Below are 26,234 nucleotides of genomic sequence, written 5' to 3' on the forward strand. Positions count from 1 at the left end.
GGTTGTTGGATACCACATTCTATCATCACGTACCAAATTTCAACCGAATGGGAAGAATTTTGCTCTTCCAAGGGGCTCTGGAGGTCAAATCTGGGGATCGGTTTATATGGGGCCTATATATAATTATGGACCGATATCGACCAATTTTTGCATGGGAGTTTGAGGCCATATATTAACACCACGTACCAAATTTCAACTGAATCAGATGAATTTTGGTCTTCCAAGAGGTTCCGGAGGTCAAATCTGGTGATCGGTTTATATGGGGGCTATATATAATTATGGACCGATGTGGACCAATTTTTGCATGGTTCTTACAGACCATATACTGACACCATGTACCAAATTTCAGTCGAATCGGATGAAATTTGCTTCTCTTAGGGGCCTCGCAAGCCAAATCGGGGGATCGGTTTATATGGGGGCTATATATAATTATGGACCGATGTGAACCAATTTTTGCATGGTTGTTAGAGACCATATACTAACACCATGTACCAAATTTCAGCCGGATCGGGTGAAATTTGCTTCTCTTAGGGGCCTCGCAAGCCAAATCGGGGGATCGGTTTATATGGGGGCTATTTCAGCCGGATCGGATGAAATTTGCTTCTCTTAGAGGCCTCGCAAGCCAAATTTTGGGATCCGTTTATATGGGGGCTATACATAAAAGTGGACCGATATGGCCCATTTGCAATACCATCCGACCTACATCAATAACAACTACTTGTGCCAAGTTTCAAGTCGATAGTTTGTTTCGTTCGGAAGTTAGCGTGATTTCAACAGACGGACGGACGGACGGACGGACATGCTCAGATCGACTCAGAATTTCACCACGACCCAGAATATATATACTTTATGGGGTCTTAGAGCAATATTTCGATGTGTTACAAACGGAATGACAAAGTTAATATACCCCCCATCCTATGGTGGTGGGTATAAAAATATCAGCCATAGTTTTTCTATGAATGTCCATTTACGAGGGACATACAGTAGAAAAATAGTCTCAAAATTTCGTATTTTTCCTTTATTGTTAAAGAAATTCATAAAAATGCATTTTAGTGCTCACCAATATAGAAAATATCTATAGGTTATTTAGACTAAAATAAAATCGAGAAATAAATCGAAACTAAGTGGGGAGTTGGAGTTTGATGTCGTTTTCGAATGTCCTCTGTAGTGGATATCGGTAGTGAAAGGGTTAAGGATACAACCATTAACTTTGGCTTGATTTTTAAATTCCATAGACGAGTTCGAATGGCTCTATGAGAAACATAGAAACTATGAAATAAACAGAAATGTTATAACAACACAATTTTTATGATTTTTTTGGAAATTTCGTAATCTTTAGATGTAATAAAGTGATCGATTGTGTTTGTTAGAATAAATGTTAGTTCTTCTTATTATTTTTTACGCTTTTTTTTCTTCTATTTTTTTTCTAAAAATAGCATATTTATAACTTTAATTCCGTATTCTAATTTATTTTTTGTTACTTTGACAATTTTAAATTTGTTCTACTCACCGTATTTAACAACCAGGGTTGTTGCACAGCCAATTGTGACCAATCCGTGTTTTTGTTGACTGTAGCAAAACGGCATGTCTGAAATCCAGCACCATTTTGGTTCAAATGACGATTTAAAATATCCTTTCCGGTGGCTTCACAGATAGCCTTTGCAGACATTTTTCTTTAATTTTCGGTATATATATTCAAATTGGGCGAAAAGGAAGGTGTTTTGCTATTTTGATAAGTGGAGAGCAAAATTATCCAAAAATTTTCTGACGAAAGAAAAACAGATGAAACGTAGAAAATTATTATCACATCAAAAGGTTTCACAAAGGCACATATATATATTTCATATAAGATAATATTATAATATTTATTCCATGATGACCTTTGCCATCATTTGTGTGTTGTAACAAAATGCATCATGTATTTCGAACTACGTCAATACTATTATATGACATTGTATATAGAAAAAAAAAACGAACGAATTGGTAACAGATAATAATACAAAATATCACCATCAATGCGATCATTACTATCGTCATAATCAAATAATCCATTAAAATGCAACGGTAAAAATTTCTCTTTTTTGTATTTTTTTGTTTCTTTTTTTTATTGCGACACAAATGTTGTCAGCGGTCAGACGTTTTTTGTTTTCATAGTATTTTATAACACACATTTCATAAAACGTAACGAAAACTAGGTGAAAAGACACATCCAAAGAGCATAGGCAAAGAAGAAACTCTCGAATCAACCATAATGGCATGTGGTATGGGAAAGACATCAGATATCCCTTTTCGTAGTATTTGACGACGACATGCATATTTTATTTTGTAAATAAAATAATGTATTAGTGAGCAAAGTTTAAATGGTGAATGATTTTATGTCCATTGAACAAAACAAAGTTCACAATTTTCTGGTTTATTTAAAGTATTTTGACAAATAAACCACGTACCAACCGTTTCTATTTGCTATGTGCTGGAAGGGAGCAGCTCTATACAGGTGGCGCTCCAACACGATCTACACCTTAGACGAGTTAAATGAAAACTGAATGTTAGCCAGCTATGGAGCTTGGTAAAAAATTCAACATTCATCGAGGGATTGTAGTGATGGTACGAGTCGCATGCCGACGTTGTCGGCTGATGTTGAGCAGTAAGTTGCTTGCTGAGATTTTTTGATTCCATCAACTCAGCCATAAGAAAAACAAATACACTTTCAATACTCTGTGGAATTATACAAACATGCAGCGCATATTTTACACGGAGACAGGTTTTTATTTAGAAAGCTGCCAGATGGAATGGTTGATAACGAAAAAATGTGCGATATAACGAAAATTCAATATACGAATGCAATTTTTCTAATATTTTTTTCTAGGTCCTCTTATCACAATTTTGGTACAAAATAGTAATGCCCAACATTTTTAAATCGCTGTTTTTAAAAACATTATTGATAAGAGTGTAATTTCGAATCAAATCTGTGTTCTTGTGTGTCCAACGGCAGAGTGTAGTTTTGGCCAAATTAAGATCAGGCAAATGATACCGCCTCAAATCCTACCTATTTGTGATAGATGCGTAGGGCCTTGCCCCATTTTGCTTGCTAAACCGACTTTTCAATACTTCAGAAGAATTTTAACAAATATTTCCCTTGAGTTGCCACGAAGCGAAAGTGCAGAATCAAACAGACATACATTGTAGTGGATATACATACCAATGGACAACTTAGCTATATGTGAAGGAACATGCAACATCTGAATAAAGATATCAGATATTGGTTATTTTAATAAATTTAAGTTTATTATATCAATTTCATAATTATTTTTTATATAATTTCACTTGAAATATTTATAACGGGCTTTAGATATTGGTGTAAAAAAAATAATTTTACTTGTTTTTTCCTCGTTATTTACTGTTAACTTGATTGAAAATTGACAATATGGTAACACTACTTAATTTATGACGTTACCAAAATTTTGTTTACAATTAGCAGTACTTTTATAGGGATACTATGGGTATGTTTGTATGTATGTTCAATTCGCATTATTCATGCATGCCATAATTTACTACCATTGTTGTTGTTGTTCTCATGTCGTATGATATTCGTCTTTCGACATTCGATTGGCGAGAAAGAGTATTTTTCTCATACTCAAGCTCTCGCTTCGCTCTTTCTCTCTCTTTCATTCCAGTATGAGATCTGCCTAATTGTTTGACTACACTTTTTTTAGGAAATTCAATTTTAATATATAAAAATGTATAAAAGAATATACATTTATTAGCGCGTGAGTAACATCTAATTTTCATGAATGCTCATCATCATTCATGCATTATATTGTATAGTCAGGGCTTTTGTTGTCTTGTTATTAACTAAATTATAAAAAGCACCAATCGTGTTGCCGGGTTCAATCGGATGATGTTTGTTTTGGTGTTATGTATGTTGAAAAATGAGAGATGAAGACCGGTGAAATTGATAAAAATAAACAATACAACAGCTGCAAGAGGTAGGGTCGATTGAGAGATACACTATATTAGAATACAACATATGGATTTCTAGATTTCATAAAATTCTCCGGTTTAAGGTAAGTACTATGTTCAGTTTACAAGCTGAAAACCAGCTTATTTTCACGGTTACTTTTTTAAATCAAATAATTTAGAACTATTAAATGTATTGCAACCAATACATAGGATCTTTTCCATTCATAATGTGACAAAACTTTATAAAATATATATTTCGCACTTTTAATTTAGTGTTTTGGTAAAAAAAAAACAGAACAGAACAGAACATAGTACTTACGTTTAGTTATACTGGTTCGATAGAGAATTAAATTGTTATTCGAGACTACATTGTAGGTTTATAATCGTTAATAAAACCGGATCTAGTAAACAGATTGCTTTTAAACGTATATCGCTGGAAAGTTAAAGGTATTCAAATGAGGTAAGACCCGAGTTTGTCCGATTATCGGTTTAGGTTCTACGTTAAAAAAAATATTATTTTTGAGCCCTTTTTTACACAATTGGATATAAATCAAAAAGTTTTTGACGTAAAGGTACTAAATAACCGGTCGTAAATTGTAGCCAACACTTTTAATTTTTGTGTGAATATTGTTTTTAGGGTACAATAAAAAAGAACTCTTTTTAAATCTGTTATGGGAACCAGGTTGTAGTGAACCTATTATTCTGAAATTCACGCGAATTTTTAAAACAAAAAATATTTATTTCTCTTTTCATACCGGATATGGATATAAACCGGTTCCTTTCCCCGGTTCTACGAAGAATTTCTATGTAAGTAGCGCTGCGGGCGAAATTCTTTTTAATCAAACATGGATATAAATCGGTTCATATTTTCGGAAGAATTTATATGTAAAAAGGGCCTCAGATAAAAAGTATTTCTCTTCAAACCGGTAATTTTAGCGGAAGAATTATTTTTCATGTTAGCCTGATACCGAAACAGGCGATTAACGTCCAAATGCATGATATTTTAGTTTTACAATTAATTATTTTTCGAGCTTTATGGACAAATTACATCAAGGAATTTGATCTATGGAACCATTGAAAAGAATATGAAAATAATAAGTAACGAAGAGCCCGTCGTAAACTAGGAAAAAACACTACTAATGTACGCGTTAGAATTGTTGTTGTCTCCTTGTAACATGTTTCTGTAAGTTGTCACATGTTGTTGTTAACTATAGAAACAAAAGCTTTGTTTGATTGTTCACTACTAATGTGGATTCAGCGTAGCTTCTAAAAATAAATTTCGTGTTGTTGCATTACTGCAGTAACAAAACGAAATAAAAATAAGATCAAGGGATTTTTAGAGTTAAGATGTTTCAATTTGTAAGAAGAAAATTCCCAAATGTTTTCTTCATTAAGGTAGGTACTATGTTCAGTTTTCGAGTTGAAAATCACTTTATTTTCGCGACTACTTTTCCTGAAATAATCAAAATTATAAATGAAAACAGACATATTCCTATAAAGTCTTGCCGAAATCTAGAGGAACAAGAAACTGCACACCAATTGAGTTAATCTATTAGCTTTATTTTGAACTGTTTTAATAAAGTAACCGCGAAATTTTCAACGTGAAAAGCGAACATAGTACTTACCTTTAGAAGTTAGCATAAAGGGAACAAAATTGAGTTATCTCTCCCAGCCAGATCTATACCAAAGGCTGTGGAAAAGTTCATTCGCCCGAACTGAAACATGTACAGTCGAGGCGTGTATAGATTTGTATCTGGCGTTTTCTTTACAATGCTTCAAATTCCTTGATGTAATTTGTCCATAAGGCTCGAAAAATAATTAATTGTAAAATTAAAATGGGAGTAAGAATAATTAATATGAAAGAAGCGCGATTTAAAATATGTCCACATTTCTTTATATACCAAATAGGAATATAAATCGTTTAAAATATCCGGTTCTATGAAGAATTTGGATGAAGGAAGCGCCGCAGGTGAAAAATATTTTCAATATTTCCAAATAGTACCTTTACTTCGTGTAGTCTTTGAGTTTTAAGGTGTTTTGTAAAAAAAAACCGATTCCAAAAACTCATTTTAATATGTATATCCGGGACGGATATATCCGATTAGATCGATTCATACATTTGAAAGGTCTTATCACTAGCATTCTAGAGATGTATATTTATAAAAGGTTAGGTTAAAGTGGCAGCCCGATTAAGTTTCAGGCTCACCTAGACTATTCAGTCCATTGTGATATAAACTACACTTGGTCTACTATCTATGAAGTTTTGGAAAAAGCTAAAATATAGTTTAGCATTATTATCTGACCAACCACTTCAAGGAAGTCACATGGATGTTTTTTTTTATTATTCGTTAACACATATGATTAAGCCAACATTTAATTCACTTCCTGCATAACTTTGGATTCACTCCATATCGTTTGTGAAGCACTCATTCACATTCTTTCCAAATCGATATTAACAGCCTGTTTCTGTATGTCGATCGAGCTCATAGATCGACGGAAATGGAAACAAACACCTGAATTTATAACCAAAAATCAGCTGTTTTTATGCATTTCAGTCGATCGATAGAGCTCGTTCGACATACAGAAACAGGCTGTTAATATTAGCCGGAACAGAATATATCCAATTACACTTATATATTCACATCATAATTAATTTTGAGTCGAACCCATCATTACTTTGCTTCTTGTAGGGTGTCCGCTTACCGATATAAGGGAAAACAGAGTGAGCACAATGCTCTCGTTATGGGAACACGTAATAGCAATGAAATATGGCAAATAATGGAAGAATGTGCAAAAATTAGGCAACCAAGGGGACGGACATATGGATACACTCATCAGCCACACGGGGAGGTAATAAATTCACGAAAAAAAACATTGTAATACCGAAAAAGTGAAAGTCATCGTTTCATAAGCCGAACTTAAACCACACACATACAAACACACAAATCCACCACTGGCAAAATTTATTATTAGCAGAACTATATAAACCGTAATGTATGACTAGAAATATTTTCTTTAATCGATTTACTTTTAATTTATTAGATGACTATAATACAGGACATTAATATTTTTGCACTAACTTCTCTAATGTGTATCTTGTATCTGCCTTCGATTAGTATTTTTGCAGCCTTCTACTTTCAAACTTTCATTCCAAGTGTCATTTGTTATTTCCAATTGTCATTCCATTATACCAGTGCTGCCACGACAATATTCAAAAAATATTTTTGTATTTGACGTTTTCCTCAATCTTGTGTGGTCCGTTCAGACACATGATGACATAAGACAGGGTACAAGGCTTACCCAATACGAACTGAGGAAATGCTTTCTAAAAGGTTTCAAACATTTCAACAACTAGAAATTCATTTTATTGCTTCGAACATATTGGAAAATTTGTTAAAGGCAATTTTTTACTCGACTTCCAATTACATATCTCTCAAAAGCGAGAGCATAGTGTGAACGTAGTGTTAGTTGTAGCCAGATAGTTGCTATTCAATTTAATTATTTACTGGAAAATTGGTGGTAATTTATTAATAAAACCAGATTGGATCTTTCGAGGCTAGTATGCAGCACTTACGAAAGTTCCTGTCGCAAGCCAATACATCAATTTCGTCATGTGTTACATCCCAGAGCCTCCATTGGGGAGAAAGTTGTACAAATTCCTATTAAATTAAAAGCTTGTTAGTGGGGTCGCCCGGGATAAATCCCGTTCCAAATCCCGGGATTTTTTAATTTGAATCCCGGGATTTTTCGAGATCCCGAAAATGCAATTCCAATTTGTTAAATTTGTGGCTTTTTTGCATTATTTATTAATAAATTTGAGTCCTCATTCAGTGCAAACGGCCCTTAGATTTCATACCTGACAAATTGAGCTAATAAACATTAATGGTACACCTTGAGTTCTAGCCAAAGTTTTGCTAGAGGTGCATAAAGGGCTTTGAAAGAATCACTTCAAAGTTCGATTACATCTGCATCGTAGCCTTAGACGCTTGCGAATTGATGGGCAGTGCTACTGAGACGGCATAAATTTTATATGGTATAGAACCAATATTTGGAATAGGCATACTTTCACTTCAGAAAACATCACTTTTTTGATAGTGGTATTCCGGTCCGGAAATAATTGTCGATGAAATTAGAAATTAACAAGTATATACGGCCGTAAGTTCGGCCAGGCCGAATCTTATGTACCATCCACCATGGATTGCGTAGAAACTTCTACGAAAGACTGTCATCCACAATCGAATTACTTGGGTTGTGGCATCTTAAAACTTCTTAACATCGGTTTCTAAATTGTCAGTTATTCCATGCGTGGTATATATTACACAAAAAAGGTATGTATAGGTAAGTCTACAAATAATTACGACTCGATATGGACTTTTGCACGGTACGTAGAGACCCAGAATTGAAATATGGTGCTTATATGGGGGCTATATACAATTATGAACTTGACATTTTTTGTTATTGGGGATCGATTTATCTGAGATTTATATAACTATAGACCGTTATGGACATAGTTAGGCATGGTTGTTAACGGCCATATACTAGCACAATGTACCAAATTTCAACTGACTCGGATGAAATTTGCTCCTCCAAGTGGCTCCAAAACCAAATATCGGGATCGGTTTATATGGGGCCAATATATGATTATGGACTGATTGATATCGACCACTTTTGGCATTGTTGTTAAATATCATATACTACCACCACGTACCAAATTTCAACCAGATCGGAAGAATTTTGCTTCTCCAAAAGGCACCGGAGGTCAAATCTGGGGATCGGTTTATATGGGGGCTATATAATTATGGACTGATATGAACCAATTCCTGCATGGTTGTTAGAGACCATATACTAACACCATGTACCAAATTTCAGCCGGATCGGATGAAATATGCTTCTCTTAGAGGCTCCGAAAGCCAAATCGGGGGATCGGTTTATATGGGGGCTATATATAATTATGGACCGATGTGGACAAATTTTTGCATGGTTGTTAGACACCATATACTAACACCTTGTACCAAATTTCAGCCGGATCGGATGAAATTTGCTTCTCTTAGAGGGTCTGCAACCCAAATTTGGGGGTCCGTTTATATGGGGGCTATACGTAAAAGTGGACCGATATGGCCCATTTGCAATATTATCCGACCTACATCAATAACAAGTACTTGTGCCAAGTTTCAAGTCGATAGCTTGTTTCGTTCGGAAGTTAGCGTGATTTCAACAGACGGACGGACGGACATGCTCAGATCGACTCAGAATTTCACCACGACCCAGAATATATATACTTTATGGGGTCTTAGAGCAGTATTTCGATGTGTTACAAACGGAATGACAAAGTTAATATACCCCCATCCTATGGTGGAGGGTATAAAAATCAGTTTAATAACGAAGTCTTATCAATTGCTAGTAAAACTTCAAATATAGGACGGTTGGACAAATACAAACAATTACATATGTATGTAGAGGACGAACAAGTCTATTAACAATAAATGGCCATCAGCTGATGATGTTTATACGAAACGAAATACAGCAATAAATAATAAATACCGCTGTTCATCCTCATCTTCAAAGTAGTGTTTGTTATCAGTAGTTCCCAAAAATTTACAAATCATCTTATCATTATCATTGTTGAAGCTGATTTTGTAATCTAAACAAGCTTGCAGTAGACATGTCTTCCATTTATAAGGATTTACCCTTGGTAAGATTATTAATTTTTAAAAATGAGAGTTCCGGATAAAAACAGATCTTAAAACCTATATCTATGGGAAATAGATCCGATCTTCCGATTTATTTAACTTGGATGTATATATATAGTCTGAAATGCAATTTCAATTGATTTTCAATTAATATATTAACCAATACGTAAATACGTACGTAAAAACCTGAATTTTGCGCCTTCCCAAGCTCAAAACTACACTCAAAATTTTCCAAATCCTCTAAATCAAGTCCCTCAATTCAGTACTTCATGGGTAAACAGTCACAGTACTACATCAGAAAATTTGTTTTCCATTGATGAATTAAAAAACCTAACACTTGAACTAATCTCCAAGTTGAGAAATTGTAAAACAAAGTTTGATCAATTTGAAGTGATCACTGGACTGGCCTTCAAATTTTTAAATTGACAAATCCAGTAAAAATTATTTCTTGGAATGCTAGAGGCATTCGAAACAAAATAGATGAATTATACAAATTTTTAGAATTAATGGAAATTGACATATGCCTTCTCTGTGAAACATGGCTAAATCCTTGCATCTCAATTAAAAATCCTAACTTTTTCTGTTACCGATACGATCGCCAGGATAGACGAGGTGGTGGCGTTTCAATTATCATTAGGAAAAAGATTAGACACAAATTCTTGGGTCCCAAAAACACTAAACATATTGAAAACATCGGTGTTCAAATTCCACTTGAAGGTAAAACTCTTGACATTTATGCGTGCTATTTTCCTGGGGGTAACAGCCGCAACGACTCATCTTTCAAACAGAACTTTATACTAGATCTCCACAAGTTGACATCATCTAAAAACTTTTTAATTGGAGGTGATTTAAACTGTAGCCATACCTATTGGGGTTGCCAAAGATGTAACACATGGGGAAATTTGCTCTTTGATAAACTGCAAACAAAATACTTCGATATTCTGTTCCCCTATTCCTATTCAACCGTCGAACGGAACGGACGTGTTTTTTCAATAGCGGATAAACTCATAGTAATAGGTACCTACTACGAATTTCAAGTGTGGTGGGATATTAAGCCACCATGCAGCGAAATTCCAAGTCATCCACTGGGTTGCTAACTTCAGGGCCCAGTGGACGGGTATCGACTGGAGTTATAAATCTGGGCAATGACCAAGAGTTAGGCCCAATTAGTCGACCTGTAGACGGGTCGACAGGTGGCGACACACTGACAAGTCGAACTTTTTCTAAGGTAACGACATCAAAAGGAGGTAATCCCTCACGAAAGAGATTCAAGGAACGCAGAAATGCTTTGTTTATCCTAAAGAAGTTAGGATCAGTCGACCCAAGCACGTTGTCGGCTAAACAAAGCGATTCCTTAAAATGGGCTCAAGGAATTCTTGAGACTGGAAAAAGGGAACGATCGCCGGATGAGCTGCCATCCTCCAAAAGGGATCAAAGATCGTTTGCCTCAGTTGCTAAAGATAGCCTTGTGATGGCTATCATTAATAAAGGAGCATTGGACGGTATGGTTCCAAAGCAAAAATGGGGGGAAATTGAGAATGCTCTATCTGTCGTCTACTCACAGGTACTGGAAAAGTTTCCCGGCCCAGATCCTCGACACCAAGAGGCTGGTTGGTATCAAGGACGATTTAAGCTAGTCGCATTTGAGGACCAGAGGTCTATAGAATGTTTTAAAGCTGCTCTGATACTAATTGGTGAAGTTTGGGAAGGAGCTGCTCTAGAGTTAGTCGAGAAGAAAGACATACCGGCTAGACCTAGAGCACATGCCTGGATACCTGCAAACCCTTCTGACCCTGAATCTATTTTAAATAGACTGAAACGATGCAATCCAGATCTTCCAACAGCTGATTGGAAGGTTGGCCGTTTGGATGAAGTGGATGGACCAAGACGGCATGCAGTGTTTATATTGAACACTCAGTCTTTGCCACATCTGGCAAAGTCCCAGGGCCGTGTATGTTATGGCTTTCATTATATCCAAATGAAGGTGTATAAAAACGATCAGCTAAAGGATTCAGAAATGGACAAGCCTCTGTCTGAATCAGAAGTAAGCGGATCCTCTTGCGAAGTCGAGGGAGATACCAAAGTTGAAGACATGGATAGATACCGTATGCGTGAGGAGGCTTCTATTGCCTCAGAACTCACCAAAGTCGAACCTATGGTTATTGCGAGAGTCACCGATATCTCTGAAGAGGACATTCTTGATGACTCGATCGAAGCGGCTGATGTGACGGTTGTTGAAAATCTCGATGGTCCTACGGATCCTCCAGATAAATCTTCATCATTGTAAGGCTGCATGTGCTGCCTTAAAAGTTCTCCTGATGAAAGGGGACATAGATATAGTTCTTATTCAAGAACCATATGTTTACAAAAACAAAATATGTGAATTAAGTACTCCGGGGTTCAAACTATTGCAGTATACTGGTAATGATGTAAATCGAGCCTGTATAATTGCTAAAAACGAGCTCAATTTGTTTCTGCTTCCTTCAATGTGCAATACAGACACTGTCGTTGCAAGTTTAGAAATAGCCAAATGCAAATATTGGGTATCTTCGGTCTACATGGGACATGACAGGGAGATGCCTCCATATGCCGTTAAGACCTTAGTGGAGGAGTCACTGAAAACAAAGGCGAAACTCATTATGGGATGCGATGCGAATGCACATCATAGTATATGGGGAAGTAGTGATACTAATGCAAGGGGAGAGTCGCTAATAGAGTTTATTTTGCGTACTAATCTGGTAGTTTGCAACAAGGGAGATGTCCCAACCTTTGTCACTAAAAACAGGCAAGAGGTTTTGGACATCACCTTGGCCTCGCAAGAACTAAATGAAATGATATCTGAGTGGCAGGTTTTAAGTGAACACAGCTTCTCAGATCATCGCTACATCAGTTTCAAATTTGATGTTCATATCACCAAGATCATATTTCCGCCAAATGTTAGGAAAGCTGACTGGAATAGGTATAGGGAATCGTTCAATATGATGATACCGGAAATAACAGAGACAAATATGAGAAATGTGCAAGATATCGAACACGCAGTGGAGCGGATTACTAAGGCCTTCAACATCTCACTGAAAGCTGCATGCCCTAGAGGAAAGCCAAGGGGGAAACATCGACCACCATGGTGGTCTACGGAATTAAGTAATATGAGGAAATCCTGCAGGAAGCTCTTTAACAAGGCAAAGTCCACCAGAGCCCCTGAGGACTGGGACGCTTACAAGAAGAATCTGAGAGGATACAAGCGAGAACTGAGAAAGGCTCAGCATAACTCTTGGAATGCTTACTGCAGCAGTATTGAGAATACGTCCGAGGCTTCCAGACTACGGAAGGTTCTAGCATCCACCAACTCCGCTCCAGGTTTCATTAAAACATCGGAGGGCAATTGGACAACGTCCAGTGAGGAGACGCTGGAGGTACTATTGGACACACATTTTCCTGGAAATCAGACGGTTGAACCATGTACTGGCGGTGCCACAGTTGCTCAGCGGTCGTTTCCTGTCGAGGAAATTGTATCGGAAACTAGAATAAGATGGGCGCTAAATAGCTTTGGACCATTCAAATCCCCTGGACCTGATGGAATTACTCCGGCGGAGTTACAAGCTGTAACTGACAAAATTATCCCCTGGTTGTCGGTGATATATAAAGGATGTATCAACTTATCATATATCCCAGGAAAGTGGAGGGAAACAAAAGTCGTTTTCATACCTAAAGCGGGAAAAGCCTCTCACTCGAGGGCGAAGGATTTCCGACCAATCAGCTTATCCTCATTCCTACTTAAGACTCTGGAGAGGATGATAGATATTTATCTTAGAACTAGCATCGATTCAAGTTTGTTCTCGAAACGACAGCATGCATACTCGAAGGGCAGGTCTACTGAGACCGCACTACATGAACTAGTCAGCTTTATTGAAAGCTCACTATCTGTCAAAGAATACACAATCGTGGCGTTTCTAGACATCGAAGGGGCGTTCAATAATGTCCATCCGAGCTCGATATTAAATGGACTGACAACTCTGAATGTTGATCCATGTATACTCAGGCTGTTAGACGAACTGCTAATGAAGAGACGTATTTCAGCCACACTAGGACAAGCAAACATACAAAGGTATGTGAACAGAGGCACTCCCCAAGGAGGAGTCCTATCACCTCTTCTTTGGAATGTTGCTATAAATAGCCTTCTGGTTACTCTAGAAAAAGAAAGGATAAAAGTGGTGGCATACGCAGATGATGTGGCTCTGGCAGTCAGGGGAAAATTCCCATCCACAATCAGAGATATTATTCAGAGGGCCCTCCGGATGACTGAGAAATGGGCGAAAGACAATGGTCTTGGGGTAAATCCTGCAAAGACAGAATTAGTCATGTACTGCAACGATCGCAAATCTCCCACGGTTAGGCCTATTTCCTTAGGGGGTATTGAAATTCCCTTTGGTGAATGTGCAAAATACCTTGGCGTTATTTTGGACAGGAAGCTGAACTTTAAGCTTAATATTGAAGAAAGGGCGAGAAAGGCAACTGTAGCTTTGTACTCGTGCAAAAAGGCAATAGGAAAAAAGTGGGGACTGAAACCAAAAATTGTGCATTGGCTATACACGGCAGTGGTTAGACCTATAATGCTATATGGTGTTGTAGTCTGGTGGCCGGCACTTCAGAAACCGACTTGTTTAGATAAAGTTCAGCGTATGGCGTGTTTGTGTATTTCAGGCGCATTCAGCAAGACAGGAACAAATTCCCTTAATGTCGTGCTGCATCTATTGCCTTTAGACATTTTGGCCAAACAGTCAGCTGCAACAACGGCTGTGCGGTTGCGCGAACTATCGCTGTGGTCGGAAAAAGGTTACGGTCACAGTTCTGTCCTCAAAACAATGCCAGATGTGCCTAACGTAGTGGATTACACTTTGGCGAGTCCACTTTTCGACAAAAAGTTTGAGACTCTAATCCCCAACAGTGAGGCGTGGTGCACACAGACCCCGGGGAATAAAGAATATATAGATTTCTACACTGATGGCTCCAAATTGGATGGACAAGTGGGGTTCGGAGTATATTCTAATGATCTGGAACTTCGAATAGCGAAAAGATTACCTAATCACTGTAGTGTTTTTCAGGCTGAAATATTAGCAATAAGAGAGGTGGCGAATTGGCTGAGAAGTAATGTTCCAAAAAATGTGGGCATTAATATATACTCAGACAGTCAACCTGCAATAAAATCCTTGGACTCTGTGTTCCTCAACTCGAAAACGGCCATCGACTGCCGCAAATCTCTCAATGAGATGGCTGAGCAGTACAATATTCACCTAATATGGGTGCCTGGCCATAGGAACATACCGGGGAACTGCGAAGCGGATGAGTTGGCAAGGCTAGGGACTACCTTACATATTCCAGGGGAACTAGAATTTGTTGGTATGCCCCTAGCTACCTGCAAGCTCATGCTGCGTGAGAAGGCTGTTATGATGGCAAATGTTCGATGGGAGAATTGCAAGGGTTGTAACGACACCAAGCAAATATGGCCCCATTTCAACTTAAACCGCACACTAGATATGCTAATGTTCTCGAGACGTCAGATATCACTCCTGATATCTGCTATAACGGGTCGCTGCCTGATAGGCGATTTTGCAAAAACTATTGGCGCGAAGTATAATGACTATTGTATGAGCTGTCATGATGCGGAGGAAAAAGAATCAATTAAACACCTCTTGTGTGAGTGTCCTGCATTTTGTGTAAAGCGCAAGCAACTTTTAGGAGCATATAGCTTCAGATTACTGGCGGATCTGGAAAACGTTAACTTAAGCAGTCTGCTACTGTTTTTGGAACAATCTGGTTGGTTCAACAAAGAAAAATAATCAAGAAGGTTCAGCGGTTAAAACTAGAAGTGCCCATATGTAATAGGTACTTTTAGTTAATGTGGTATCACAATGGACTGAATAGTCTAAGTGAGCCTGAATCTTAATCGGGCTGCCACTTTAACCTAACCTAACCTAACCTATTCTGTTCCCCGCTGAAAGTACTTATATACCATCCGATCCGAAAAGACAACCTTCGACGCTGGACTTCTACTTAACTGATTTACCTCAATTTATGACTTCTGCTAAGGTCCTAAATAATCTATCATCTGACCACCTGCCAGTATATACGGAAATAAATTTATCTTCTGATACCTCCGAAAACGGATTTCTAAATTTTCAAAAAGCAAATTGGAAGCTCTTTAAGAAATACATAAACAGAAACGCTAAACTATCGTATGAAGATGTACTCAGTACAGCCCAAGTCGACGAAATGGTAAATGATTTTAACAATATCGTTAATAACTCGATATTAGCTAGTGTGCCGAAAATCCACGCCCATCCAATTAAAAATGAAATACCCAAAAATATCACCCAGTTGATAAAGCTCAGAAACTTTTTCAAAAGAAAATGGAAACGCTACCGCGATGTAGTCGATAGATCCCATATGAACTACTTGAACAATAGAATTACAGATGAACTTTCGCTCTTTCGAAACAGGAAATGGAACAACGTTCTCTCGTCCTTGGAGAAAGCTTCTTCCACCTTCTGGAAAATTTCAAAGATTGTGAAGAAAAAATCAAAAGCAATGCCGCCGCTAAAGCAAAATGGACTGATCTATTACAAACAGGACGATAAATGTGAAATTATTGCAAAAAGTTTTCTATCTAACCATCTCGCATCTTCCGAACTTAGCGACGACTTAACTGTTAGTAATGTTAACTCAACTGTGGCTCGACTCAATGAAAGTGATCTTAATCTACCAGAGTATGAAATCATCACTATAGCTAAGATATCGGAAATTATAAGAAATCTAAAGAGCAAAAAAGCACCAGGCTCAGATGGCATCACAAATAAATGTCTTAAAATGTTACCTCATAGTGGGTTATTATTACTTCACAGAATAATAAACTCATGCATTAAACTTTGTTATTTTCCGCATAAATGGAAGTGCTCGAAAACCATTGCTATTCATAAACCCAACAAACCACCTTTCGACCCTAAATCTTACAGGCCAATCAGCTTACTCTCATCGGTGAGCAAAGTTTTAGAGAAAGTTATGCATAATATATTATCGGATTTTATCGAAGAACAAAACATTCTTCCAAAGCAGCAATTTGGGTTTAGGAAGGAGCACAACACTTGCCACCCTCTCATGAAGATAAAAAGGATTGTCCACCAAAATTTCAATAACTCTCTATCCACCGGTATGGTACTTCTTGACATTAAAGCGGCCTTCGACAGCGTCTGGCACAACGGCCTAATCTTTAAAATGATGAAATTTGGGTTTCCTACTTATATTGTCAAACTAACTCAAAGTTTTTTAAACGGCAGATCTTTTAGGGTTTGCCTTGGCGAAACAAAATCTGAGGAATATAATATCCCAAGTGGTTGCCCGCAAGGCTCCTGCTTATCACCATTGCTTTACAATATATTTACTGCCGATATACCTATCATAAATAATTGTATGATATCTGTGTTTGCAGATGACACAGCCATTTTAAGCTCTAATTTGTACTCCTCTATTATTACCAAAAACCTGGAAGATGGTCTGAATAAATTATACCAGTACTTTAACAAATGGAACATCTCTGTAAATCCTGACAAAACGCAAGCAATATACTTCTCGCGAAAACGGAAATCATGTTTTCTGCCACAAGCCCCATTAAGGTTTTTAAACCACAATATAGCATGGGAAGTAAACGTTAAATATCTAGGAGTCGTTCTAGATAAAAAACTTAATTTTTGTGACCACATCCCTGCTGTAGTTCATAAAATAAACAAGACTATAAGGACAATGTATCCATTTATTGCCAGAAACTCGGAATTAAATAGAGAAAATAAGAAACTGTTAATTAAATCAATATTCTTGCCGATAATTTACTATTGTGCTCCTCTCTGGGCATCTTCGGCCAGATGCCACATCCATAAACTTCAAGTAGTCCAGAACAAACTGCTAAAAATGATTTTTAACCTATCATGGCATTTCTCTACACAAAGATTACATTCCCTTTCAGGGTTTCCACTTGTATCAGATAAACTTGAAGAAATCTACTCAAATTTTAATGTAAGATGTAAAGCATCTATATATAAACATATTAATGAAATTGCCTCAACTTAAATTAGCCCTAAGCCTCCTAATCTAGTCAAACATTTATAAAGGTTTTGTTATACTTTTTCCTTTAACTATTTATTAATGTGATTAAACACACGTCGTAAATGTTTAAATACTACATAGCATAATTAAGAAGAAAAGGAAATTATTTTTCTTAAACTCTTTAGAAATAAGTATAAATGTAAAGAAAAAGCAGAAACGGAATGTTATGAAATAAATGAAATGAAATGAAATATTAACCAATATATTCCTATAATATCAGGAACACCCCAGAAAACTGATACCGGCATTATGTCAACAATTTTATCACTTGGGATGGGTTACGGGTACTGGAGGAGGAATCTCAATGAAATTAAAGTATGTTGCTGCTTCTCGATTTAATATCAAATTAATTTTATGGCCAATGATTCGAAATTTAATTTTCATACAGCAACGAAATTTTCATAGCCCCTTCTGGTGTACAAAAAGAACGTATAGAGCCTGAAGATTTATTTGTGCAAAATATAGAAGGAGAGGATATACAATTGCCACCGGCCTATAAAAAGTGTGTGTATAATTAAATAAATATGAATGTGGTAATAATGACTTTTTTATCTTCCATAGCTTAACAAAAAGTCAATGTACTCCAATGTTTATGTTGGCCTATCGCCATCGTAATGCCGGAGCAGTTATACACACACATTCACAGCATGCTGTTATGGCTACTCTGTTATGGCCTGGTGAAGTTTTCCAATGTACTCATTTGGAGATGATTAAGGGCATTTATGATGAAGACATGAAACGATATTTACGCTACGATGAAAAATTACTTGTGCCAATTATTGAAAATACCCCACTTGAAAAAGACCTAAAAGATACCATGTATGCGGCAATGATGAAATATCCAGGAAGTTCAGCGGTGCTTGTACGCAGACATGGTCTCTATGTTTGGGGTCAAACTTGGCAGAAAGCTAAAACAATGTTAGTTAAGATATATGGATGTGAATCAAATATTCCGATAGAAATTAAATCTGTACGTAAATTGTTTTTTGCAAGTGGTAGTATCTTCCGCAATAATTCGTGTCGGTAAAATGATTTGCAATTAATTTGCGGTTTCTGAAATTGGAATATTTGGTTCCCAGGCCCATAAAAGCCTTAATTTTTATTTTTTTTATTTACCCTTTTTCAATTTTAGGGCCGAATGTTATGATTATTTATTTGCTTTGGCTGTGGAAATGAAGAAGGCTGGCCTAAATCCCGAAGAAATTCCAAGTAAATAAAACCCAAGGCATTTAATTAAGAATACAAAATATTTGTATTTTATGTTATTAACTAAAAATGTATAAACAAACTCCTGAACAAAGTAAACATAAAAATATACTATTTTTGCTTAAATAAATATCCTTTGCTTTTCTATATGACTTGAAGAGGACAGACACTTCATAAAAAGTCCTCTATATATAGATGATTTTGTTTTTCAAAATCACGTCAATCACCAGAACTAACAGCGCCAAATAAATATCTAACAAAACACAGGATGAAGGGATTCCTAACTATGACACACAGAGAATTATATTTAAAAATATATTTCATCTTTGACGGCGCATTCTACGTTCCATTTTGCGTTGTTTCTTTTCATTGATTTCAGGTTCATCAGTCTCATTCTTTTGTGCCAACCATGGTTGGATAACGCTTCCCCATAGCTTGTATACCGCCCAACAGGGGGCAAGTAAAATGAGGAACCAAAAATAATTTGACAAAATGGAAAGCAGCATTGTGCCCGAAGTGAGTATAATCAAGTCTTTTGCATTTCTGAAAGGGAAAAAGAAATTAAGAGACTAGAATACATAATCCTGTACTTCTAAAACTTACTCTCCTATGCCGTCTTTCATATTTAAATCGTTTCCCGAATCCAATAATGCTCCTGTTTCTGAATATTTTGCCTTAGACATGAAGGCCATAAACTGATATGCAGCTCCAAGAGCCAGAACGGACAGTATGCTCATAATCTGCGAATAGTATATGGAAGACAATATTAATCCTGGAAATCCGATTACCTTTAAATCATTACTAGCTTACCACTGTAGTCTTTCCGATTTCAAAGAATAAAAAGTTAACAAGGATTGATGTTGCTGCACTTCCTAATGCCATATTCCTGTAAAACACTAAAGTCGACTTGTTTTCCTCTACAATTTGTTTTTGGCCTTTGGTGCCTTGTTTCCCTTTTTGTTGAGGCTACAATGAAAACCAATATATATTAAAAGCTATGCTAAAAAATTTAACTACAATTTATATTACCGCCATTTTTGATATTTGTTAATTTCCTTCCTGTTTTAGTATAATCTTGATCCCTATTCTGTCAGGATTATTTATTATGTTTTTCCAAACGAGTAAAAATTTATGCAAAAGGCAATGACTTCAATATATGTGGCAGTACTCTAACTCTAGTCCCTATAACAACAACTAACTGTCAAAAGAATCCACATTCGTATATTTGTTGACGTCGACCCGAGTAATGACAGCAATGGATGTCTCTTTCCCTAAATAATTTCTCGGCGCTGCATAATATTTTTTCGTAAACGCAGTAGAATAACACATGCTTTGAGATAGGTTTGAATTCAATGCAAATACGTTTAAAACGTACAGCTCTTGCAAAAATTCCTGTTGCATGCCAACAATATGGTTTTGCCATGCATTCCTTATGAAATGTAAACAATCGATAACAACGTCTCACGAAATTTTCGGTAGCAAATATACTAATTCGCCGTCTAGACTATAAGTGTTTCCGGACGGAATGTCTGTGTTTGAAAAGAATCTTACAGTGTGTCCAATCGATAAGAATTGTCGGCAATGATTAAATATTCGGTAAATGTGTTATCGATCCCATTAACAAGCAGCAGTATCGATTATCTGCCTGTTCGTTGAATTTTCGTTCGCCTCGAGACGAACAATTCGCCAAAAATCACATATAGATATCTCGAAAACCAGGGTCTGTGGAATCCCAATTGTTTCGGTGTTCGATAGTAAATCATAAAAAATGAGTTCGGGACGAAATTCAGAAACGATTCGTCTCGAGACGATTTTTATAAACAGGCAGTAAGCCGTCAGACTTAACAGGCAGTAAGCTCGTGTCGAACATAACAACATCTGGGTTATGTTCGACACGAGCAATGTCGTCCGGATAAATTTATAGTCTGGACGGCGCATTAGAGGTGTCTACAGGCCATAATCCCATTGAACGGGAATTATACAACCTTATAGAAACAAATACTTGAAAATTTGTAATAATCACGCTTTCAACTATGTTTATAAAGAATTATCAAGACAATACCGGCAGTAAAATTCAAATAATGCCAACAAATTCTGAATTTGGAATTATTTCTACATTTCAAACATTTTAGATAATTGGAATCCCCACTTCATGGTAGTGGAGGTTAATTAATTTTTGTAAAGAATATTGCCTCAGGCCAAAAATATCTCGCCATTTTTTAGCAAATTTTTAATTTTGTTGTGTTTTTTCCTTAATGAACTCCAAATTAGCTCTAATATAAGTACCATATATGAGAAAGGGTCAAAATTTTGAAGCATCCAGAACTTCTCCGAGTCCATGGTTATGAAGTTTTTTTTATATGAATTCTCAAGTTTGAATAGTATGCGCTGTGTACTCAATCCAATATAATTGATAATAAAAATTTTGGGGCCTTAATTCAAAATATATACCTACCAGCAAAAAATGGTAGATACAATGTTGTGTTTAAGCGCGGTAGAGGTGTACCTCTAACAAACTTTCCGCTACCAATAAAAAATGCATTGCTATATATTTGCTGTCGAAAATTTCGAGGGGCGTTGTTATCGATTATTTACATTTTGCATGACACTGCACGGCAAAACCGCATTATCGGCACGCAAAAGGAATTTTCGCAAGAGCTGCATACCGGGCTTAGAATCGAAAAATCTACACTCTGGCCAAAAATTTGACCATTCGGACAATTTGTACTATAGTAGATTTAAGCCCAATTTCTCAACTTGATTTTTAGCCTATTCCTTTGACAACATATTTTAAAGTGTGTTGACTATAAATATAAGGCCTGTGTTTACTGGATAACAACACAACATAAGGGCTGTTTTCTTTTTGCACTGGATACAACATTTGTATGGGCTATCCAGAACATCGTTGCACTGGTGTTCTATCCAGAACATCTCATCAGTGCAAGTCGCGCCGATCTTGCCAGATTGTGTTTTGATAAAGTGACGCTTCATCGATTCACAATAGCACTTTATTGTGACTAATTTATCGAAAAACATGAAATTCAAAGTGGTGTAGTGTCATAAATAATCGCAGGAGTAAATATTTATTACTAATTGGAACATTTCATATATTAAAAATGCAAGATTTCACTTCTTTCCTGTGATTGTTTTTGAACAGCTGATGACAGTGTTGCATATTTTTGGAGATGTCCTGGATAAACGAGTACTCTGTTTTATTTTAGTCCGTGACTGCTTAGGGTATCCAGTGCAAAAAGAAAACACCCCTATAGTAAAATAAAGGGTTTTGTTAACTAGTACTATTAAGCGCTTCAAATAGAACATTTGGTACATCCATTTTCCATCACTGGTTACAACCGTACTATTGACTTTGTTGATTTTAGATCTGATGTTAGTGGTGTTTGTTTATCTCAAACCTTTGTACCCGAACCCAAATTGTAGAAAGTGACTATAAAGAAGTAAATTAACTCCTTCAGTAGCACTTAATCATTGAATAGTGATTAGACAAAGATTAGAAATAGGTTAACTCGAAGGATTTCTCTATCAGTATGAATATGGACAAGTGGGTGCAACTAAATAACCAGGCTGCAGGAAGAGATAAAATAGCCCGGTATGTGTAAACACTTATTTTTATATGCATTATTTATTAATTTTTACCAACAATATTAGCTTAATACAGTATGCATCTCGGGCATTATGGGATTCACTTGAGGCAGCCGATCATAGCCCGGCAATGGTTGAGAACTTTAAATCGTTGGAGTATATATTGAGTACATTCCGTAAATGTGAGTATCATATAGATAATTACCAAAAAATATGCAGTTAGGGGAAATGTAAAAGATTCCAAGATCAAGTGGGCGTTAACTTTTGAACGTCCATTCTAAGCGTGTTTGCCCCAAGCAGTTCGGATAAACTAAAAGTGTCCATGCGGAGTTCTCTTTGTATGACTGGGATAGAACTGAAGTAAAATGGTATGGGGGTATCTCCAGCAAACATAGAAGTAAGATTTCAGGGTTTTATGAATTTTCAGACCTGGTAGTAGAAATAGGCTGGTAACTTAATGCATAAGTTGACTATTTGGGACAAGTCCAGTAACATTTGGATAGCGAAAAAGTAACCTTATTGAATACTTAGGCAAGGATCAGAGTTGAAGTGTGTAAAGCCAGTTGTATATTAAATGAGGCTTCGAAAATTGGGATAGATATCGCTCTGTGAAAACAAAGGGCATTAATATGCAAATATTTAACGACAAATACGTGCAGTAAAATTCAAAAATTATTGTTTCGTATTTACCAAACATTCACTTTGACCCCTCTTACTAACATAGAATCGGGTAGCACTCAGTAATAAGACAGAAAGAAGTTCAGCAATGTGGTACACACCTTAAGGTGGGTACTAAGTTCAAGGTTAGCCGCTAAAATAAAAAAAAAATCAGTAAAAAAAATATAAAATTATACATCTTTGATGTAAATTTTACTATAGCTTGATGGGGAATAGCAAAACAAAGTTTTATAAGGTTTATATTCTTTTGATTTTAGCGGCTAAACTCGAACCTAATACCCACCTTTAAGGAAACATTTTTTTTCGCCTATATTCAAGTATAAAAATGATTGATATATTTTTTCTCTTTTTTAGTACTACGTTTCGGCAAGTGTTTGGATGTTTTCTATGCGAGTTTGAGAACCATTCATTATCCTGATTTGGCCATACGTGTTACTCTAACAACATCGAAACTGTCCCAGGCATTATTTCTCTTTGCTGATCACTTTCTTTGGTTGGCACGGACTGGATTGTTTAAAAGCATCGATGCCAAGAAATGGGGACAATATGCTAATAAATATTGGCTTTTATCGATTATAATGAATCTATGCCGAGATGTGTATGAAATATTCCGTCTCATGGATCTTCATAAAGCTTCGGTTCGAAGTGGTATTTCCCGAAATATTCCCTGTCGCATACGTTCTACCAAGGATTTAAGCCGTTTAGCATTGCAATCATATGCCATGGTTTTGGGTCATAAGGATGTTTTTGTAGATACTCTTAAGAATGCCTGTGATTTCTTTATACCTTTGACGGCTTTGGGTTACACGAAATTGACGCCACGAACTATCGGTATGCTGGGAGCAATATCGTCCGTAGCAGGTTTAATTGCTTTGCTAGAACCCACAGCAAAATTAACACCAGCATAAATAATTATTGATTTTACTCTAATGAGAAATGTATGTATGTATGTATGTAGTAGACTAATAGAAGTTAAATCTATCTAAATGTAAGAATTTTATGTTCTGATATGGCACTACGATATGAAAAAAAATCATATTTGCCCTCATATAAAATGTCATATCGACTCTATTAAATAACGATTATTGTCAGTTGCATCACTTCAGGTTAATGCAAAACTAACAAACTTCAGTTATATTTCTGCTTCGCATATTTGGAATTTAATTGGTATTTATTTAAACAATGCTTGAATATAAGCATAAATAGATTTGTTTGTTCTACCCATTGTGTAGTATAATGTACATTATTATTTTTATTTTAATCCAAGTAAACTTAATAAACTACTATATTTTTGTATAAGATGAAATTTTCTTATATCATGTATCATTTTAAGGACTGCCATTTTTCGAAAAGTGATGATAGAATGTTGGTAAATCAGTCCTCTGTATAGGACCAATAAATACATAGGTATTTTGATTAATACCAATTACTTATTTTGATTAATATCAATTACTACATATCATCGGCCTGGCTACTTTGTGTCTCAATTTATGTACAGCATGTATAGAGAGCACTGGACTACCAAACAGAACGGTTTTTTAACTGTAGGTTCGTTAATCACAAAAAGATCTTTCCCAGTCATGAGCAAAATTACTTTGAATTTTTTTTAAATTATTCACCACAACAATATCTCGTGAGTTTGTGGGACAAAATAAAAAATCTCATTTCAGTAATGGTGACAACTAATACATGTGTTGTTATTGGGTTCAAAAAATACACCAAAATCATTAGCAAGAGAGATGTTCCTCAGTGTTATCACAAACATTACCTTTTTTACTTTATTGTTATCAATCCAAATACGCCCTGTAGATATGGGGATAATTTCATTTGTAGTATAATATGATTATTATGGATTATCATAGAAAACAAAACTTATTCCAAAGGTAAGCTCGCATATCTATAGTGAGAATAAGTTTTTGGCGGCCAAAAAGTGCTTGCATTTTCTTCGTAGCCTACCGGTATAGATACATATTTTTGTCCGGTGCTGTTCAAAATGTAATAACGGCGTACATTGAACAGGCGGCTAATAACAGTTTCTTTGTTTTATAAAAAATTTCTTTAGACGCCGATAAAACTGCTTTCAGATGCTTATGCAAGGCTAAAAAGATTTAATAAAATAGGGTAAATAGAACAACAATAAATACGGGGGGAAAAATAGGGTAAATAAATAAAAAGGTGCTTTTTGCGATGTATTTCTTATGGAAGCAAAATGTAAACAATCGGCTATAAAAACGCACTCATTAATATGAAATAAGTAAATCACTTGCGGTATCACAGTGGACTAAATAGTCTAAGGGCCAGTTTCTCAATGTCTTGTTATTATTTATCGTGTCGATAAAACAGCTAATCCCATACAAAAATTTTACTAACCGGAGGTCTATCCTCCGCTTAAAATTAATCGAAGGATGAGAAACTGGCCATAAGTGTACCAAAAATTACATGCGGAGTTGTTTACAATTTGCTCCCATAAGAAATATATGACAAAACTGTGTTATTGGCACCCAAACAAAATTTTTGCTAAAGGTGCATACCGGCCTTTATAGATAGATACCCTGCCAGCATTTCAATGTTCCATTTCATCCTCATCGCTACCACAGACTCATAAGTGACACTGCAACAATCGCCAACTGTGATAGTATTTTGCCATCACTATTCGCATGAAAGTATTTTGCCATCACTATTGTTACAAGAGCCATTTTATATTTTGTGAAACACCAAGCGCAACTGGCTTATTATAATTTATTTCAATGAAAACGAAAATAAAGTGCTGAAAACATAGTTATTACGCTTAAAATTGTTAAAAGTAAATTGGTGAACAATTTTTGACTTTCCAAATGGAATAAAGTGATAGTTTTTCAAATATTTTTCCAGACACGCTGCCTCCATTGGGAATAAAAGTACTGGCTGATAGACGGTACAACATTTAACTAACAACTTGTAACTCAA

The 26,234-nt window shown here is 36.1% G+C and overlaps 4 protein-coding genes and 2 long non-coding RNA genes across 12 annotated transcripts in view; 3 read left to right on the forward strand and 3 right to left on the reverse strand.

Annotated features, from left to right (window-relative positions):
- The window catches only part of ATPCL (ATP-citrate synthase), a 30,495-nt gene extending 23,369 nt beyond the window's left edge, over window positions 1–7,126 (reverse strand). For 4 of the 7 annotated variants that reach the window (XM_075309164.1, XM_075309163.1, XM_075309162.1 and 1 more), the window contains exons 1-2: window positions 2,448–2,585; window positions 1,511–1,764 (exon numbers count right to left, since the gene is read on the reverse strand). In XM_075309164.1, coding sequence (XP_075165279.1) covers window positions 1,511–1,669 — 159 coding nt within the window. In that variant the 5' untranslated portion in view covers window positions 1,670–1,764; window positions 2,448–2,585. Of the gene's footprint in view, window positions 1–1,510; window positions 1,765–2,447; window positions 2,586–6,988 lie in introns of those variants that run through there. The other 3 variants (XM_075309160.1, XM_075309161.1, XM_075309159.1) reach the window with 3 other exon arrangements.
- On the forward strand, window positions 2,679–3,276 carry LOC142237765 (uncharacterized). The gene is made up of 2 exons (XR_012722569.1): window positions 2,679–2,809; window positions 2,867–3,276. It is a non-coding gene; the product is annotated as an uncharacterized LOC142237765 (long non-coding RNA).
- A 2,364-nt stretch (window positions 7,127–9,490) lies between the features above and the next one.
- LOC142237766 (putative methylthioribulose-1-phosphate dehydratase) lies at window positions 9,491–19,140 on the forward strand. The gene is made up of 5 exons (XM_075309165.1): window positions 9,491–9,652; window positions 18,025–18,119; window positions 18,193–18,306; window positions 18,366–18,722; window positions 18,937–19,140. The coding sequence occupies exons 1-5, from the start codon at window positions 9,623–9,625 to the stop codon at window positions 19,019–19,021; spliced, it is 681 nt and encodes a 226-aa protein (XP_075165280.1). The 5' UTR covers window positions 9,491–9,622; the 3' UTR covers window positions 19,022–19,140.
- Window positions 19,033–20,200, reverse strand: LOC142237767 (transmembrane protein 208). Its single transcript, XM_075309166.1, has 4 exons — window positions 20,040–20,200; window positions 19,821–19,976; window positions 19,614–19,750; window positions 19,033–19,553 (listed from the first exon to the last, which is right to left on the reverse strand). Exons 1-4 carry the CDS (start codon window positions 20,043–20,045, stop codon window positions 19,331–19,333), a joined length of 522 nt encoding a protein of 173 aa, XP_075165281.1. The 5' UTR covers window positions 20,046–20,200; the 3' UTR covers window positions 19,033–19,330.
- Window positions 20,201–22,373: 2,173 nt separating this feature from the next.
- On the forward strand, window positions 22,374–24,594 carry Pex11ab (peroxisomal biogenesis factor 11ab). The gene is made up of 3 exons (XM_075311088.1): window positions 22,374–22,617; window positions 22,677–22,792; window positions 23,643–24,594. The coding sequence occupies exons 1-3, from the start codon at window positions 22,556–22,558 to the stop codon at window positions 24,194–24,196; spliced, it is 732 nt and encodes a 243-aa protein (XP_075167203.1). The 5' UTR covers window positions 22,374–22,555; the 3' UTR covers window positions 24,197–24,594.
- On the reverse strand, window positions 22,786–25,273 carry LOC142239300 (uncharacterized). Its single transcript, XR_012722982.1, has 3 exons — window positions 25,057–25,273; window positions 23,301–23,421; window positions 22,786–23,216 (listed from the first exon to the last, which is right to left on the reverse strand). It is a non-coding gene; the product is annotated as an uncharacterized LOC142239300 (long non-coding RNA).
- Between the last annotated feature and the right edge of the window lie 961 nt (window positions 25,274–26,234).

Source organism: Haematobia irritans, chromosome 5 (genome assembly GCF_050003625.1).
Source record: "Haematobia irritans isolate KBUSLIRL chromosome 5, ASM5000362v1, whole genome shotgun sequence".
Taxonomy (NCBI): domain Eukaryota; kingdom Metazoa; phylum Arthropoda; class Insecta; order Diptera; family Muscidae; genus Haematobia; species Haematobia irritans.

Bases quoted from the DNA above. Each gene is read 5' to 3' on its own strand.
- LOC142237767 (XM_075309166.1), bottom strand. The intron at 19,751-19,820 runs GTAAGCTAGTAA...TACTATTCGCAG, and splicing joins AAATCGGAAAGACTACAGTG to ATTATGAGCATACTGTCCGT. The intron at 19,554-19,613 runs GTAAGTTTTAGA...TTTCCCTTTCAG, and splicing joins ATGAAAGACGGCATAGGAGA to AAATGCAAAAGACTTGATTA.
- LOC142237766 (XM_075309165.1), top strand. From the start codon at position 9,623: ATGTCTTCCATTTATAAGGATTTACCCTTG. The intron at 9,653-18,024 runs GTAAGATTATTA...CTATAATATCAG, and splicing joins TTTATAAGGATTTACCCTTG to GAACACCCCAGAAAACTGAT. The intron at 18,307-18,365 runs GTGTGTGTATAA...TATCTTCCATAG, and splicing joins TTGCCACCGGCCTATAAAAA to CTTAACAAAAAGTCAATGTA.
- Pex11ab (XM_075311088.1), top strand. From the start codon at position 22,556: ATGAATATGGACAAGTGGGTGCAACTAAATAACCAGGCTGCAGGAAGA. The intron at 22,618-22,676 runs GTATGTGTAAAC...CAACAATATTAG, and splicing joins GGAAGAGATAAAATAGCCCG to CTTAATACAGTATGCATCTC. The intron at 22,793-23,642 runs GTGAGTATCATA...TCTCTTTTTTAG, and splicing joins ATTGAGTACATTCCGTAAAT to TACTACGTTTCGGCAAGTGT.